This window comes from Mastigoproctus giganteus, chromosome 1, assembly GCF_048544385.1.
Source record: "Mastigoproctus giganteus isolate SK-2022 chromosome 1, ASM4854438v1, whole genome shotgun sequence".
NCBI classification, from domain to species: Eukaryota; Metazoa; Arthropoda; class Arachnida; order Uropygi; family Thelyphonidae; genus Mastigoproctus; species Mastigoproctus giganteus.
Window position 1 is genome coordinate 218,240,697 of NC_143575.1, and position 20,431 is coordinate 218,261,127.

At 33.4% G+C, this 20,431-nt stretch overlaps 1 protein-coding gene across 1 annotated transcript in view; it reads right to left on the minus strand.

The window, feature by feature from the left end:
- RhoGAP1A (Rho GTPase activating protein at 1A) overlaps positions 1-20,431 on the minus strand; it is a 465,208-nt gene that overhangs the window by 152,038 nt on the left and 292,739 nt on the right. Inside the window, exons 16-17 of the mRNA XM_090368823.1 lie at positions 14,382-14,456; positions 1,040-1,137 (exon numbers count right to left, since the gene is read on the minus strand). Coding sequence (XP_090224949.1) covers positions 1,040-1,137; positions 14,382-14,456 — 173 coding nt within the window. The remainder of the gene's footprint in view (positions 1-1,039; positions 1,138-14,381; positions 14,457-20,431) is intronic.

Genomic DNA, 20,431 nt, shown 5'->3' on the forward strand with positions numbered 1-20,431 from the left:
CATTGCCAATCTTGTGCATGAATCTGAAAACATTCGATCCCTCACCTTTCATCAACCCAAGTAAGTTCATTATGTTAGCTGTATTTCGAATTCTGCAAAGTGCATGGTAATGCTACAACCACTGGAAGTTTTCAGAATGTTTTGCATTTTATTCTTTACATTAGCTGAAGTTTAGCTAATTAGACCCCACTATTTTTTGTGTTTTTTTCTGTATCATAATATTGTATTACGCCTTTAGTAATATTAACATGTTTTGAGCGTACATCACAAAATGTAAGAGGAAATGAAGGTCCTCTATTCCCTTTTAAAAGTGCATTTGCCCATACCAAAAGTTCAGAGTTCAGCAAATCAAGAAAAGAGATGACAACAGTCATTACATAAGGGGCTTCACAAACAATGTTTAAATCTTGATGAAACCTGAAATGTGAACACAGTATAACAGATATTTGCATTCAGGCAAAAATTATGCATACTAACTAAACTATACAAAATTTTAAACCAACTTTTGGACAACTAAATAGTGTGTCCGGCTGAACTTGGCAAAAGAGAAACAAAATCTTACCAATTGTCACACACACACACACACACACACACACACACACACACACACACACAAAAGCAAAGTGGAAAAACTTAAAAACAACAGTTAGGGAAGCAAGGATAAAAAGATGCAGAAATCGCTTGGGATAAAGTTAAGTACTGCCACTCAGTTTTCTACTACTGTGGAAAAAGAAACAAGGATTGGTTGGGAGCCCTGTACTACTGTTAGTTCGGCCAAAATAAATACCTAAAACTGTGAACCTTATTATAATATACAGTGTATATAAGATGAACTTTCTGAATGCCTATTTATTATAATATTCAAATGTAAGTTCCTATATTCAAAATTATATTACATGAAAAACAGTTTAAAAACACTGTCCAGTCATATTTTTCTACTTTTATGCTGAATAATTCAGCTAAAAAGTTAGAATTCAATGGATTCCAATGAAGTTTCAACTGGCATATATATATTAGCCTATATATAAATAATGCTCACCTGATTGAAATTTGGTTCAGTGTCATTATGACAAACTTTAGTTTTTGCTTTGTTAAAGAAATGACCATACGAGTCAACTTCAAAGCACAAATAGACATCTAAATAAGAAAAGGAAGTGAAAAAAATACATAATTATTGGATATTACGTAGCCAGTAAGAAAAACTTCAGAAATTAATATCTTTTTTATCTGAACTCAGATTTATCTGAATATCAGATTTATCTGAAATTAACAATAAATATTGCATGAATAATCAGATTAATAAGTACAAAACTTATGGATATCTATATTTAAAATTAGTTTCTCATTACAAAAACGATCAATCCATAGGCAGTTGCTAAGTATTTTGAGGTGGTCACACATGATGTCAGTTTCATCCTACCGTATCTTATCTTATCCATCAGAAGTTTATAATAGCACTACATACAAATATTTCCCATCATCGTGATGTCACAGTATATTCACAGATCAATTTGCATGTTATGCAGGTTGAAAAAGCCAAAATAAATCCTGTCAGGGATTGGATTTAAACCCAATCTTTACCAATGATGACAACTGATGAAAAGTAGTGAAACCACTATGATTTCAGAGAGGACTAAGTGGCTGTATAGGACAATTACTAAATTTATAATACAGCAGCACATGAATATTTTTCATTGCAACATGTTTTCTTCTGGTCAAATAACTGATGGCTGGAAAATGCTACATACTGACCAACCTTTTAAAATGAAGAATTTTAATAAAATTTCTTTAAGTGAAATACTCTGGAACTGCATTTCAGCACTGTATGAACAGTATTTCCAAGCTTTTTAATGCATGTCATATGCTGGAGTGAATAAATAAATTATGCATGCCATTATAAAACACAAATAACTGTCATAATTTAAAATAAAATAAAATAAAATTTAATTACAATTGAAAGGTAGGTGTGTGTGTGTGTGTGTGTGTGTGTGTGTGTGTGTGTGTGTGTGTGTGTGTGTGTGTGTGTGTGTGTGTGTGTGTGTGTGTTACAGGCTATTCCAAAATCTCCATATTGCACGACCTAGTTGAAGTTGAGTACAGTGCACAATGCCAACTTACTGAATCGACTAACATGGCACAGTCATCTCAATCAATAAATTCAAAGTAGTCTAATAATTTTTACAAACAAATTCTATTTAAAAAAAATTACATATTTAAATTAACAATATAAAAAAACAGATAACTAGTAACAACAATGGTTTTAATTGTTACTTACAAAAAAAAAAAAAAAAAAATCACTAAAATTAAGATATAAAAAGTTAAAATAAAAAATAACATTTGCCGTTAATTAAAAAAATTACACATATATGACTATAAATGGAAATAAAAATGTTATTGGGAAACTGAAAGACATGCCAAATTATTATTATCAGATAACTTGGCAGATATGGTGCTATAATGATTATAATGTTACAAATAACTAAAAAAAAAAAAAAAAAAAAATGATAATCTACAATTAGGAATTATTTTTAGCCCATACTTAAGCAGGTGAATGCATTATTGAACACTCAAGTTCTGTACAGTTGTAACTGTATAACTGTATATAACATTCTTAATGAAACTGGATATAACATCCTTAATGAGCTTTTAATTTTGCTAAGAAAGTGCAAAATAATGAGAAACATACCCCATGATCAGAGTTGGCCCAAGCTCTGATCATGGGTTTTTTTTTTTTTTTTTTTTTTTTTGGGATGTTATTCTTGGAAAGAGACATTTCTACAAATCACATTATGTAATATATAAATTATGTAATACATTTGATAACCAAAGCCCAAACTCATAATTTTGCACAAAGCAAGATATAAATCATTCATTTTCAACTATGAAAGTAATATCTTATTATTAAATGGTATACTTTGCACAAAAAAAAAAAAAAAAAAAAAAAATCAATTGTAGGGCCATCATCTAGCCTAAGGTGCCGGCAACACCTTTATTGCTCAAATAATCTTCACTAATAATAATTTTTAAGGAGAAAACCAATTCTTACAATCTCTGAAAGGAGATTGTAAGAGTTGAAAATTAAATTAGATAGTCATCTAATTTCAATAGGTAACAGATGGGTTAGTAAAGTGGCTGGAGAACTGGAGTAGACATCTCTACAATAATATATACCCTGCATGCAATAAATAATATATTAAGGCAGATACCAATAAATAATATATTAAGACAGATGTATAAATAATAGATTAAGGCAGATGTCAGGAGATATTTTGTATTCTCTTCTTCAAACAGCTTCTTTCTAGGAATGAATAGCTCAGTGTAAATTTCACAGCATGCCAATCTCACAAAAGTAGTGAATGCATGTCATATTTGTGTGAGGTGTGGGGGGGCATAAGACCTCTAAGCACCTGAGTACAAATATTACACTTGTTTTTTTTTTTTTCCAAATATGGTTAAGACTATTTTACAACTGTTTCAATACATCACACTATTACACTATTTGATTTTTGAGTATAAAGAGTATTTCTTTGCTAAATTTCATTTTTTACCTCTAGTTTAGTATTAAAATGATAAACCTAAAATCTATTAATAATTAGAATATAAATGCCTTAAAATCAGCTTTGTGTAGCAGCTTAGTCGGCATGATAAATTGCTATCTGCCATTCATGTCTGGGTTTGATTACTGGAGGAATTTCTTAAGTCCTCTTCAATCAAGGCTGCAGTTAGCTCATCAGACAGAGGGAGAAAGGTTTCCCCAATTGTTAAGGGTTTTTCATCCCACACAATGCAGAAATTGGCTTATGAACACATGCACACATTGACAGGCACATAATTGACACTGGAAACATTTTAAAGCCAACAACAAGATCCAGTGTCATTAAAATAATAAGTCGGAAAAAATGACTTCATAAAATAGTGCAAGCTATGCAAAGCTATATGCATCTCATATGAATGAGTGTAACACATTCTGGCAAAGGAATTCAGTTTAGCAAAGCTTTCTGCAATATGGGTGCTCATGGCTTCTGATAACTAATGAAATATGTGGTCAGTGTGAGTCTTCCATGGAATTGTTGGAATGTTACAAAATGGATCCAGAAAATTTTTTGGCAGGATTTCTAAACATGGGCAAGACAGATACACCACTTCCAGCCAGGATCAAAGCACACATGCAGAGATGTCAAAAACAGTTTCATCTGTTAGAATGGTGATGGTAGCAATCTGTTGGGATTCCAAAGGAGTAATATTGGTGAACTATGTTCAACAGGTCAAACTAGTCAACAAGACACTATCGTGTCAAAAAGAAAATAAATGCTGACAAAGGGTGTCTTGTCTTAATAAGCAGTGCTTCCACTTGCAGATCAACAATCACAATGACTGAAATGGATCAGTATGGATACAAATTACTGCTACCTCACTAGGTCTGGCACAGTAATATTTCTCTTTTTTCAAACTTAAGCTTAACTCAGTGGGACAAAAATAAACAAACAAAGAGGTGATATCAGTTGTGGAAGCATTATTTTCAGGGCTTGACAAATTATTTTACATGAGTAGGATAACTGCATTGTAGCAGTGAAGAGCCTACAATTAAAAATAATACACAACAGGTGCGAGTCTACTGCTTCAATAGTGCAGCCACAAACTTTTCAATACTCCACAATGGTAAGATGTGACAGGTTTATTTATTCAGCTTCTTCTTGTCATACTGCACTATAAAACTAGAGAACAAACACAGTTTATTTGGAATGTTACTAAAATAATACAGAGAAAGGTTCTTCATTCATATAGTTTATAAACTACACCATCTTGTACTGCACATTCTCAACAGTGCTGGAAGGTTATCTGTTCATGATCATACTACAGGGCAATTCAAGATTCATGTAACCCATTAACAAACTAGTGAAATTTGATTTCAACTGCTGCAACAGCAGTGATAGTCACCCTCAGATGTTCAGCAGTTGTTACATGTTTCTTTCTGTCACTAAACAGCAGCATTTTGTTTACAAATGAAGCCAGTATGTCATTTTCCTAAGCAGAGCAGATGCTCATGATTAAACATCCACAATCCCCAGGTTTTTATCTTTTGAACTACTTAAAAAGAGTGATATACACATAACTTTCACGTATTGGAAGTATTAATGTAAAAGTCAATTTCAAATCAGAAGTTTTAATGATAACTATTCAAGCAGGTCTCATCATATATGGCGAAAAGAGCTTTTCTTACTTGGCAAGGTGGTGGTTGTTGTTATTTGGTTTTTAGGAGCATTAGCAACTAAGGCCATATTGCTCCGGGGATATGCAGTGGTCATTCCCTGACCTTTCCGCATCCTCCGTATTTGGTGGCTCATGGGCTCGAACTCCGGTCTAATCAAGAAGTGTGTGCTGCGTACTGCTGCTCCTGCCCACCTGGCTATGGAGGCACCTTGGTAAGGTGGATACTTTCAACATTTACTAAAATCTCTGTTACAATTATAATAGAGATTTCAGGAAATCCTACATTTATCATTTTTATTATAAAAGTGTAGGCTTTTATGATAATAACAAAAATGTAACTTACTGCTGTATATTTTTCTCCAGCTTCTGACTTTCAAAAAGCTGGAGATCAAAAGAGCTGGATGTTTTGGCCCCAAAACAGGTAAAAAAACAGGAGGATTTTTGCAAATCAGGACTGCCTCCCAAATATCAGAAGGAAAAGAGGAGATTTTTTTTCAAAAAAGCAGGAGGTTTTTTAAAGTCCCCACTGCATTATAAATTAAATTTCACTGGCAAAATACACATTTTATATTAAAATACAGCATAGGATTGTTTACCAGCACAGCACAGTATGCTTTTACACATTAGCTTACCTAATGTGTAAATGTGTTTTTCTGTCTGTGGATTTCAATTTAAATATTCTATTAGACATCAACTAATTTTGATTCCTTCTAGAAAGATACTCTGCATACTCTGCTCTCTTCTGAAATGTTGAGTGAAAGTTTATTCATAACAATGGTCTTGCTGTCTAGACATGGCTGTCAGGAGCACTTCCAAAGCTTCATCACAGAGATCAGATCTGAACTCAGTTTATTTAACCTGGCTGAATACTCTCTCACACTCAGCACTGTTATTAAGAATTTTTAAAATGCCAAACATGACTTGGAAAAATTTGTTATATTTCAAACTTCCTTGTTAATTACTTGTTAATTCCTCAGCCAAGGACGACATCAATCAATTACATCAAATCTTTCTTCTTTCACAGTATGCTGCTTCTATCATGAGCTTGAATTATGAGCTTGCTTGGCTTATTTAGGATAGCTTTTACAAGTTGGCAATTGAGAAGTTCATGGGATGTCCATCAAGTTCCTTCCTTTCAAAACTTTTGGAATTTGGTAATTGCTTGTTGTATTTTTCAATTTGGTAAATCTACAAAGCAGTAATATTGCTTTTTTTTATCACTTTTTGAACTTCTTTAAACACATTAACCAAAGCATGTTACACATTAACCAAAGGCAACGAATAATGCACACACATTTTTCAAAATCTTTTTTTCTTCAGTGGCATGTATAAGTTGAAACTGTCTAAATTTATTCTTATTTTTAGCACTTCTTTCTAGTAGTAGTAGTAAATGTCCATAAAATATTCATCCAATTTCACAAGAATGCATACCACTCCATTTACAGCAAACAAATTAATAAGACAATAATAACAGCCTTTACCACCAGGTGCTCAATAATCTCCTTTCATTGCCCTTGGTACTCAAGTTTTTAGGTCAAACTTAACAAGCATATTAACAGCACCAGGTGGCAGTTTTAAAGAAATCCCACATACCTTCAGACTGTTTAGAAGAAGATGCCCTATGTGGTAACCTGTAGTCACCAGTCAATGCTGGCACTGAGCGCAAGCTGCTTTCAATTTGATTAAATATGAACTTAAGAAAAGTCACCACAATGGGCTATAAGCATGGAACCACTGCCATCTGTAGCATTCTAAAATGACCATTTTTCAGAGTCTTCATTACCTCTTCTTTCCTTATTCATGCAATTTCACTAACGATGCCCGTTGTTTTTGTTCTTCTTCCACAACCATATTTTTTTTTGCTATTTCACTACTGGGAAACAAATTTCTGAACAATGCACTTGCATGATCAGAACAACTCAGAGGAAGTTTATGTTCAATGACTAAAGATCAAATAAAACTTTGTCATATGTGACATCATTGTCACATGAAATGCAATATTTATTTTTAAATTTCTTTCGATACACTGCAAATTGTCAATATACTTATTTGGGTATAAATGTATGATTACATTGCATTTCTCACAGCCTGAAATTGAAAAATCATATCTATATACAGTACACAAGGCAGATAAGTTACCTTTTTCAGATTTTACAATACATGTTGGAATGTTGGACAGACAACTTGTGTGATTGATACCCGCTAATATTCATAAAATCAGATAAATGCTAACTTACTGTGATTTTCTCTTGTAGAGAATCTGTGTCCTCATTTTGAATTTAAATGAAATGAAAATAGAATAATAATTAGAATGTATAGGATATTAAGAAATATTAAAATTTAGAAATATTATATTTTAAGTCAGGAAATTTCTTACCTGAGATTTTTTTCAGGAATAACTGGATCCAGGTAAGATGTAATAAGAATAGATGGAAACAAACAGTATTACAAGACCTGCTTAAAGGTGGATGAACCTAACAATGGAACAAAGGAATTAAAGCAAGCTTTGACCCTAAACCCATGCATGGCAAATAATTGGAAGTATAATGGAGATAATTACCCAAAGCTTGATGGGGGCTTTTCATTTATACCATCTTCAAAGGGGAATGCGGCACATTCCATTGCCGTATTTCAAAAGTGGGAAGTAGGCAAAAGGAAGAGAAGAACAATAGAAGGAAAATCCTGGCCCCTTGTATTTCACTAATAGTTTGAGAATTTGAAAATCTAGGGATTAGAACAGCTTTAAAGGTCTTTTGGAGGAATGAATATGAATTTTTCCGCTCGGAAATCCAGGTGGTGAATAGCTGTCCCCCGTTAGAATTCCTGAATTGGGGAGGAGGAGGGGTGCTATGTTTGAACTTGTAAGATATTTGTTTTAGATCCCACTCCACTGAAATTATTATTGGTCTATGTATGTTCATTGACTTGTTTATTGATCTTATTGCTAGAATATCACTGGTTTCTAATTGAAATTTTGTGTATTCTTTGTCTAATATTGTGGTGTTTTCAAAGGATGGGTAGTGTCCTGTGTGTAAGTGGTGAGCTACCAACTCAGAACTAACTTTTTCCGTCAGGTCTGTTTTTTCTTTATTATTTGAGGATACCTTTAAACTGCTTTTGTGTGTTTGGATTCTGCTATGTAATGATGTTCTCGTGCTGCCCACACACACACACACACACACACACACACACACACACACACACACACACACACACACACACACACACACACACACAATGGCAGTCTTTGTGCAAGAAATTGCGTAAACTATGTTTGTTTGTTTTAAAATCTATTGTTTTATTATTTTTTGTTGAATTTTTAAGGTATGCCCATAGTTTCTTGGAGCTGCAGAAGGCTAGGCTTACCCAGGAATCTCATGAAAATTTTTTTCAAAGTTGTCGGTAAGTTTCAATGTATGGGAGGCCCATCCATTGTTTTTTATCACTTCTCGCTTTGATTTTTCTTTTGGCAGTATTTAAGGCACTGTTTATAAGCCATTTCGGGTTGGAGAATCTGTCCTTAAGTGATTCAATCATTCCTCTCTAGTTGAATACTTGGATGCATTGCTGAACACGGCTATTAAGATTGATTTTTTGTGAGAAAGGGGTCTGTAACTGTCAAAATGTAAATAATTTCCCTTATTTGTAGGTTTGTGATATATTTTAATATTGATTTTGGTGGTATTTCTTGTTAATGTTAGATTTAAGAAATTTATTCTGTTGTTTTCTTCATTTTCTATTGTGAATTGTAGCCTTTCATCTACATTATTCAACTCATGAAAGATTTTGTTTATGGTATCAGGGGTTTGCCTATAAGCAGACAATCATCTATGTACCGTCCATAAAATTTAAGGGATGAGGGAAAAAGTACTTAAAAATGATGTGATCCTCTATTTCCAAAAGGTAAAATTCAGAGAGATGTCCACTTATGGAAATGCCCATTGGTACCCCAAACACCTGTTAGTAAAAGCCTCCTTCATGGGTGAAATAATTGGTGGATATCAGTATGTTTAGTAAGTTTGTTATGTCAGTGATTTCTAATTTTGTTCTGCTGACCAGGCTAGCCAGGTGGATAAAGTGCCTGCCTGGCAACCCAAAGGTCGCGGGTTCGAATCCCACCTCGGGCTTGGATATCACGATGGTGCTGTACTATCCGGTTGGATCTCACGGCCATGATACATGAAGGAAGCAAGAAGAAACTGGTTCCTTCGTGTATTTCTCACATCATACAATAAAAAAAAATAATAATAAATAAATAAATAAATTTTTGTTCTGTTTTTTAGTGTGGGATCATTGTGTAACAAATCCTAAGTAGCCTCCACTGCTTTTTTGAGGTGTACATTTGTATACAGTGATTTTATATCGAAGGAATATAATTTGTCATCGGGTTCTAATTTTATATTGTTGACTGACGAAAATAGGTGTTCCGTATTCTTTATGCGATATTTGGAATAATTCATTAAAGGTTTTACTAAGTCAACTACAAATTTTGCCAAGTTTGGTGTTGACGTGTTTTTGAAACTTACTATGAGCCTAAATGGTTTATGTAACTTAATGAGACCAAAAATGTAGGGAGAATGTGTTGTATGGGCTAAGAGGTCAGTGTGAAAATTGCTTGTAATCTTTTCTTCAGAGCATAATCTTTTTAATTCTTTTTCGATTTTTGATCTGATGGTGGGAATAGGATTTTTTCCTAGTTTCAGGTACGTATTTGTATTTTGCAGGAGGTTTGTCAGTTTGTTGTCATAATCGGATTTGTTTATTAATATTATTGAATCACCCTTATCAGTCTTTGGAATGATGTTTTTATTCGTAGCTAATATTTTGATGCACTTACGCCTAACCTTTCCTTTGAAAGGTTAGGAGTAAGATTTGGTTTTTTATTTATTACATTATTTATTTGCTTAATTAGTTGTTTTCTATTGGTATGACTATGTAAATCCTGTTTGAACTGGCATCACATATTCATTGTATGGGACCTTTTTTGGGGTCACACTGTAATTGGGGCCTTTATGGAGGAGATTGTGTTTTTCTTTTGTTAAGTTATAGCTGGAAAGATTGGTTATGAATTCACCATTTGTGGAAACTGTTTGGTGCATTCCTACAGATTGTAGTCTCTGTGCTTTTAAAAGGGAAAGCCATTTTTTTTTTTCATGTCTTGCTGTAAGTATTTCAGTATGAAATTTTATTCTATCCTGTAAATGGTGGAAGAAGGCATTCCATAAGTCGTTCGCAAATGATTTTAGTCGATTTTTAATTCTGTGAATAATGTGCAGAAGGTTTTCCTTTGCATGAGTCCCTTGTTTTGGTGCACATCTTACTATGGATATGTGGGCTCTTTTTAAATACCTTCTAAAATTTCTATAGTTTTCTTTTTATTTTTATTTGCGCGAGTTGTTCTGCACATTATTCACAGAATTAAAAATCGACTAAAATCATTTGCGAAGAAGGACTTATGGAATGCCTTCTTCCACCATCTACAGGATAGAATAAAATTTCATACTGAAATCTTACAGCAAGACATGAAAAAAAAAAAAAAAAAAAGGCTTTCCCTTTTAAAAGCACAGAGACTACAATCTGTAGGAATGCACCAAACAGGTTCCACAAATGGTGAATTCGTAACCAATCTTTCCAGTTATAACTTAACAAAAGAAGAACACAATCTCCTCCATAAAGGCCCAAATTACAGTGTGACCCCAAAAAAGGTCCCATACAATGAATATGTGATACCAGTTCAAACAGGATTTACATAGTCACACCAATAGAAAACAACTAATTAAGCAAATAAATAATGTAATAAATAAAAAACCAAATCTTACTCCTAAACTTTCAAAGGAAAGGTTAGGAATAAGTGCATCAAAAAATTAGCTACGAATAAAAACATCATCATTCAAAAGGCTGATAAGGGCGATTCAATATTAATAAACAAATCCGATTATGACAACAATAATTTGTGAACGTATGCATTTTTTTAAGAAATGCTATGTGAGTTTTTGTTGAAAATACTTTATTAAAGTTACTTCATATAGGTTGAAATGCTAACACAATGGGGGTTGTACACTTTTGAAATAGAATAATGGATTGTTCACTGATGCATTTGTCCAACACATTTTAGCAGATATGATACATCAAATAGATATACTTAGAGACATTGAATAAAAAACATTATGGGAATCCTGTTGTCTTGAAACTTTATACTAGACATGTTGGACAGACAACTTGTGTGTTCAAGACCCACTAATATTCGTAAAATCGGACAAATGCTAAACATACCCCCCCCCCCCCAAATCAGGACCTCTACTAACAGAGATGGGTCTCGCACACCCGGATTTCCGGGTGGAAACTTTCATATTCTTTCCTCCAAAAGACTTTTAAAGCTGTTCTAAATTCCTAGATTTTCAAATTCCCAAACTATTAGTGAAATATGAGGGGGCGTTAATTTTCCTTCTATTGTTCTTCTCTTCCTATTGCCTACTTAACCCCCCCCCCACCCACACACTTTTGAAATATGTCAATGGAACGTGCAGATGCTATATATACAGGAAACTCTTGATTAGTGCGGTTAATGAATCCTTGAAATATACCGCACATATTAAAACCGCACTAATCAAACTTAAGAAACAATGGGAATAATTATAATGAATCCTTGAAAATTATGAAATTGTAAAAATATATTTTTTCTTACTCAATACATACCTATAATGCACTGCATAGTTCTTAAATTATTAAGGAATAAATTTAAAAAAAGATAGTATGATTTAAATTTTATTTTTTTCAAAAAAAACTTATCTAACTTCAATTGAACAGTGGTAGCTTTCTTCCTTTCCTCCATGATTTTGCGATAACAATCAATTTGCTTATCTAACCCTCAACGAACGTTCATGCTTCTCTCTGCATCTGGATCAATCTCTAGTATGAGTTCTTTTGCTTTTTAAAGTGTATTAAATAGTTCAAGTTTTTTGAATGAAATTTCTTTGGGAGCAAATTGCTTTTCTTCTGCTTCATTTTCGTCTTCTTCCTCGTATGCATGTTCATGCTCAATTTCAAGAAGATCGTTGTTACTTAAGTCTTTTGAATGCGATTCCAATAATTCTCTAACGTTTTCTGAATCTACTTCCTCAAAGCCGAGGTCTTTTCCAATTGTAGTAATTTCATCAATAACTTTGTTGACAGGATTAATGAAACCGCAAAAATCATTTGCGCATTCAGGCAAAAGATTCTGCCAGACAGCTCTCATGCAGCTGTTCGTCATTTCTTCCCACGATTTGTGTATGTTCTCAACTGCTTCTTTAATATCATAATATTAAAGAAGTTTAATATTAATAATAAAAGAATATGAGTTACCAGAGCAAATTTCAATTTCAGAGTGGTATGGGGTGCTGCTGTCAAGCATTTTGGAGTCGATTCCCATTCATTTAAGTTAGAAGACCCTGGTGAGTGCGTATCACGTATTTGCCGCTTTAGGCGCCGTTGTGAGTTGCCAAGCACCGCAAGAAAAAAACAGCGCACTAATCAAATTTGATAACGCATATATTAAGGGGATAGTATCAAAAAAATTTTGCGCACTAATTAAAACCGCATTGTTCAAAACCGCATTAATCAAGGGTTTCCTGTATATATATACAGCCTTCGACATGTGTTTTCTTCCCCTTTGAAGATGGTATAAACAAAAGCCTCCCATCAAGATTGGGGTAATTATCTCCAAATATCTACTATGCATGGATTTAGGGTCAAAGCTTGCTTTTATTCCTTTGTTCCATTGCAAGGTTCATCCATCTTTAAGCAGGTCTTTTAATACTGTTTCTGTTTCCATATATTCTAATTACATCTTAATTGGATGCAGTTATTCTTGGATAGGAATAACTGCATCCAATTAAGTGATTCCCGGTCTACTCAAAGAGCACACGCTCTTTGAGTAGACCGGGGTTCAAGCCCCTGACTGCTGAATACGGTCGATCTGCCAACCCGCACTGGACCAGCGTGGCAGATTATGGTCCATTTCCCTCAGCATGAATTGCTGAGGAGGCTTCCACCCTGCAGTGGGTTGATAATGGCTGCACTTTACTTTTACTTTACTTTATTCCTGGATAAAAATCTCACATAAGAGATTTCCTGACTTAAAATATAATATTTCTAAATTTTAATATGTCTTAATATTCTATATATTCTAATTATTATTCTATTTTCATTTGGTTTAAATTCAAAACGTTGATTTAAATTCAAAATGAGGACACAGATCTATACAAGAGAAAATCACAATAAGTTAGCAAATTGTCCAATTTTATGAATATTAGTGGGTATCGATCACACAAGTTGTCCGTCCAACATGTTTAAAGTTTAAAGAAACAGTTTAAAGTTTTGAGACAACAGGATTCCCATAACATTTTTTAAACAATATCAATTTTACAATATATGAAAAATACCATGTTATGTCTTTTGAAATTTTATTATGTTGCATTTCTTTGCCATCTGGAAGACACTCTTAATTAGCTTTGCACTACACAAGTACTAAAAAATGACTAAACATAACAAATGATAATTTGTGTGTTCTAATCTATTATTGTGTGTTTCCATTTTTCAGCGTAGGGTGCTACAGCACACTTAACAGCCAATTTGTTACCAAATATAGGTAAAATGTTGCAATATTTTAAAGAGAATCCAATTTTAACTAGTTTTATTATTTTTTGTGTAAAGAAAAAAGGCAGAAAAAAACAAGCAGAGTTTTTGCAAAATGATGGAGAACCTTTCTTGCCAACCAGAGAAGGATTAAAAAGAGTTAAAAAGATGGACTGCCCATTGCAAATCAAGAGAGATGGCAGCTATGTAATTATATCTATAGCAATAACTGAAATATAACTAAAAAATATACTATGGGCTGTGAACATTTTGAATCACCCTGTAGAAAAATCAGTAATTAATAGTTTTCAACCCTATAACGTGAACAATGCAATATCATTGTTATATATTTTATTCAAAAATATAAAAACAAATGCATGACGTTTTATAAAAAAGCTACGTGATGCAGAAAAATGGATGTAATTTTGAACCCAGTGTACATGGATTAAAACAATTGGCACATAAAAAAAAAAAAAAAAATTTTATATTTCTGTAACATATTGCAGAATAGTATTTGACAATTACGAATATTACGGAAGAAAATAAAGAACTACCTGCAGGTCTTGATAATCCATGCAGACTATGAACTAAAAGGTAAAGATCGCCTAGTAATAATTCTTCATCTTTGCCTATAAAAAAATGCAAATTCTCTTATACTATTATAATAAATAAGAATAAAACTTAATCAAAATAAAGAGATTGTTTTAAGGGTAAATAACATCATTCGGTCTATGAGGTTCATGATCTTTTTGCTACTGGTATCTCTAAATTGTATAAATTCTATGGTCAATTTGTCTGTTTTGCCAGATAAAAAAAAATAATCCAAGTTTTCAGGAGGGTAACCATTCAATCTTCACCTGAAGCATATTTTAACTTGGCCATGGTGTGAAAAAGGCCCATATTCCTCCCATTGTGAGAGAATTTGAATTCAGGCCTTTTTCACATGCTGTGAAAGGAGTAGTAAACAAAATCTCATACTACTTGTGAGAGTGGGTAGCCAAATTTCAGGATGATTACCTTTCAGTTTGATTATACAGTTTTGTTATTGCTGAGCAGTTACTGAATTCAATTTTTAATCATAAACGACACAATACATTTCTATGCATTTTATTCAAAAACAAAATAAAAGAATATGATGTTTTATTAAAGATCTGCATGTGATGCAGAAAAATTGGTCAGTTTTAACTAAGTATACATAGATTACCAAATGAGACAAAAAATTTAAAAGATATTTATAACATAATACAGATTAAGTTAATAAATGAAATTTACCAAAGTAAATGTGCTATTTGTGGGGAAATGAGTTTTATTCCCAATTAGATACAGTAGAGCATCAGTTATCCAGAATAATTAATGTCAGACCTCTTCCAGATAGACAAATTTTCCGGATAATCAAATGTAAGGTAAGATTAAATAAATTTAATCTTACCTAATGATTATATTAAATAAGATTAATTAAATAAAAAAAAATTATAAACCAATCTTGGAAACAAACATCCAGCCAGGCTTTTTGATGATTTTTATACGAAACAGGAAAATTATAAAGATTTTTAAATACGCTCGGTTTTTTCAGCTTGCCAATAATGAGCACAATCTGTGCGTCCCAGTGGCATTTCACACATAGCAATTGTAACTTGCTCTTTTCTCATCTTAAAACTTGGTGCAGGCATTTCTCTTTTAGTGGCTAGGGTTTTTCTAGGTAATGCTTTCCATATAAGCCTGTCTCATCAACATTATAAATGTTTTCTTTCTCATAATTTGCTATAACTGAAGAACTTACTTTTCAAAGGACACCGCTGCTGATTAGGCTGCAGAAAGTTTCTCGCCTTGAATCTTCATGTATACCATGTCTTATTTTAAAGTTTTTCAGCCAACCTGTGCTTGCCTTAAAATCTTCATTACCGATTAACTTTCAATTAAAATTAAATGCTTTTTCACACAACATTGGGCCAGACACTGGTTTACCTAAACTTTGCTCTGAAGAAAACAAAAAAAAAAAGTGAGTGCACTCTCTAAAGTGGCATTTTCTGGTTTTGACATAGTCTTTTTCCTGCTAGATCCTCCTTCACTATCCATAATTGACACAAATTCTGTTATAACATTTTTCTTGATGTCGTAAATTTTTGAAGTCCCCACATTAAACTTTGGAGAGATTTTTTAAATTTTCACCTTCTAATTCTATTAATAATTTCAGTTTTTTGTTAAAATATTAAAACTACATGTTTTCTTTTCATTTGCATTTTATCGTAAAAAATTGAGAAAAATAATAAATCACACAGTTTCGGACCGATATTATTCTTATCGAATCTGGAGCTAAACTAATCTGAAATTCACTCATGGTTTCAGCAAAAAGTAGTCTCTGTGATATTTTTCTAAAGCTCATTTCTGAAGGTCACAAGGCACCTCCGTAGCCAGGTGGGCAGGAGAGGCAGTGTATAGCACACGCTTCTTGATTAGACCGGGAATCGAGCCCGTCACCACCAAATACAGAGGATGCGGAAAGGTCAAGAGAATGACCACCACATATTCCCGGAGCAATATGGCCTTAGTTGCTAATGCTTCTAAAAACCAAATAACAACAATCTGAAGGTCACATAGAATTCTAGAGGTCACAACCATTAAACAATAAAAACAATTTGCAGTTATTGGGCTTTTTGTTTGTACACGGTGTTGTTATTTTGATTTTTTTAGGAGCATTAGCAACTAACGCCATATTGCTCCAGGGATATGAGGTGATCATTCCCTGACCTTTCCGCATCCTCCGTATTTGGTGGTCATGGGCTCGAACCCCGGACTAATCATGAAGCGTGTGCTACACACTGCTGCTCCTGCCCATCTGGCTATGGAGGCACCCTTTTTGTTTGTACAATCTGTTATAAGCTCGATCTTTTGCTTATTAGAATCAAAATTCAATTTGCAAACGTGATCATTATAACTGACATTTACTGTACTACCGTTAATAAAAAAAAAGAAGAAAGATCAGCCTTTCAAATTATTCCAGATAACCGACATTCCAATGTACTAAAATACTATCAAGAATTTCATTTCAATGACACCTGCCTTGGGGGATGGAAAGAGAGAGAGGGAGAGCATGGAATCTGCTTCATCTCCTAGAGATCCATGGAGATGAAGAGAAAAGGAAAGAAAAGAAGGCAAGCAAACATGACACCCAATATAGGCAATGAGATGCAAAGCAACTGAATTTCTTTCAATGAATTTCATGTCTTATCTATCAAAATATTGAGTGTAAATAACAAAAGTTTCACAAAGTGGATTTTTGTAAACATAATTACATGCTAATGGTTAAAATATGAGGGTGGCTCAAAGTTGACCTGCATTCTTTTTCTTTCTTTCTTTTTACAGAAACAGTGCATCAAAATGACAAAACATTCTTTGTGGCAGATGGTGGAAGACCTCTCTCTCTCTCTCAATTTCTGACATATAACTGTGCCATCCACATATGAGAATTTGAAGCAATACAAGATGGCATCAGCCTGTATTGTTCTGAGCATAGAACAAAGATGTAAATTTCTGTCAAAAGTGAAATAAAATCTGCTGATATTTTCCACAATTTAAGTGCACAATTTGGGGGAAGATATCCTAATATGTGCAAGTTTTTCTGAAAGCAATGAAGTTCTAACTTACCACATGCTCACATGCAGCCAAAAAGTCATATATGTGAACAGGTATCACGCCAAGCAGCTGAGTTCAGAAAACAGTCAAGTGACAATGCGTGATATCGTACTGAAAGTGTGCAAAAGTGTATGTGAAGTGTAAAGGCAATTATTTGTGGGCACACTGTTTAAGGAACTATCTACATAACATGTCCCAAAGATGCTGAAGCTTGACCAGAAGGCATAATATGAAGTTTCTGCTGAAAACCTGGAGGGAAGCATATTTTTGCAGCAAATAGTGACTTATGATCAGACATGAGAAAACTACTTCATTCCAGAATTGAATACATCCAGTATGTAATGGCACTGCAAAAGGATTATCCCCATCCAAAAAATTTAGAACCAGATTTTTTTTTTTTGAGACTCTGAAGGGCTGATTCTTGTTAATTTTATTCAACAGTTAATGGTCAATAATTGTGGAACTTTCTTCTTGATGATAAGCATACAATGGTTCATAAGGAAAATACCAGAATACTGTCAAAAGAAAGCATCTTTGCGCAACAGTATGTGTCCACATGTGGCAAATCGGATGACAACACTGGACTGAGAAATTGCAAATCATCTTTCTTACAATCCAGATTCAGACACCAGTGATTATCATTTGTTTGGGCCAATGGAGAGCAGAAATTCTATAAGACAAATGAACTTGAGAACAGTGTCCTGAATTGCCTATGCAGTCAGCCTACTTTTTTACTATGTTGCTATCTTCGGTTGGTGCTTGTTATGACAATGCAAACGTGTCAGTGTACAGAGGCAATATCTTGAAAAAGAGTAATAAGTTTTGGTGACTGTGGTATGTATACATGTTTTTTGTTTACAAAAAACATGTATATATAAGGTCGACCTTCAATCACCTTCATAATTGTATTCTGGCTAGCATATCTACTGTGATTTCTGCCATAAGTTTATATAGTAATTCCAAACTCACAAACACCATGCATTCATACGAACATTTCCATTTACAAATCAAATGTTCATAAATATGGGCTGATTTCCCATACACACGATATTATGGGAGGCTGCATGTCAAAAAAACAAAAATAGTTACAACATTGTTGATACAAAAAAAAAAAATCTTGACATATATTCTCATATGTCGCTATAATATTATATGATATAGCTATAATATTTTAAATATATATCATAGATGCAAGTATATAAGTCAAGAAATTTTGGATGCTTTCAAAATTGTAAGGTTGAGGGTCACCTTACATTTGGATCATTTCAGATTTCTACTATGGAGAAAAATTTACATTAATAACAAAATGATTTTTAATGTTACCAGGAAAAATTCTCTTCAATCCCCTTGGGATTGAAGTTAAGGTTTAACTTAACTTATTCTCAGTTCTTCATAGAATAATTGTGATGCATAAATTATGTGATGCACATCTAATCACTACTAATTTTTGTTGCACAGTTTTGCTTTTCAGTTTAAAACAGTTGTTTAATCATTTAATATTAAGGTAAGTGATAAACAGTATTTTTAATTTTATAAAATACATTAATATAAATATTCCATTGATTTACTATCAAAAAAGGTTCAAATAGTTTTTGCAAACTTCATCCATTTTATTATGTCAAAATATACAAACTTAGTTAGCTTCAGCCATACCCTCAAAACCATTTTCTAATATCGACTGCATTGCACTGTAGTTTCTAATAATAGTGTATTGTATACTTTGTTTTTAATGAGATTTATAACAGTAGAGATATAAAATCACTGTAAAAACAAAGTGTAGTACAGTACTGCATTATGCAAAAGACAGCGATAAAAAGTTACAATAAAAATTCAAAAACTGTCTGGCCATAAGGTTTTATGAATATAGTTCATTTGTTCAAATTTCATTTAAAAGTATGAACTGTCCCCCTTGCACAAATGACAAATTACATAAATCAAGAAAAATGTATCATTTTCTCAAAAATAAATAAAATAAAATACTACAGTAGCAACAATTATTTTATTTAGGGGGGGACAGTTGCATTATATTGTACAGTGTTGTATATAGTTACTCATTAAAGAATGTAAACAAAAAGGAACTTAACTTTCAACATATGTCTATCTTCTGTTTGGGCCACCCTATACATGTACAGCATATATTAAATACAGGAACTCCCTGACTTATGTAAGGGTTGCGTTAACGCTACGTAATTCGGAATATCCCCCATGTTTGTGCAGCACTCGCAACTGTGCTCGCTGAATTCATTGAATCAAAAAAGAAATGTTAGACAAACATGTAAATAGAATTATTTATTGTATTTATTCAATTTTTTATCTCATGCGCAGGAAAAATTACAAAAAGCGTGCAATTTAAAAATTTTCAAAATTATAAAATTACAAAAAAAAGAGAGGAGACAGGCGTAACGCCAGTAAGTTTTACCTCTCGAGCATCACTGCCAGATGTTGTTTTGGTTTTTTTAGGAGCATTAGCAACTAAGGCCATATTGCTCTGGGATATGCGGTGGTCATTCCCTGACCTTTCCGCATCCTCTGTATTTGGTGGTGACGGGCTCGAACCCCAGTCTACATCAAGAGGCGTGTGCGACGCACTGCTGTTTCTTCCCACCTGGCTACGGAGGCACCATCATCATTGCCAGAATCGACGTCTTCAGCTGATAAGTATGCCGCTGCAGAGGAGATTTTAGAAGGGGTTGGCCGCTCAACCTTACGAAAGAACATATTAAGGGATGACTGGATGGTGGCTTTTTTTATTTTCATCGTAGATTTCTTTGTAGCAAGCAAACATATCATTCATCCCTGTGTTAACTTTTAAGAATTGTTCGCTGTTAGGATCCATTTTCTCAAACCTCGGCATTGTAGATGCAATTTCACGAAATGCCATTGCCATCTCTCTGGTGATGAATCGTCTCGGCTCCTCATTTGATTCATTTTGAGCTTCGTCAGCATTTTCTTCTTTCATTATTGCTGCCTG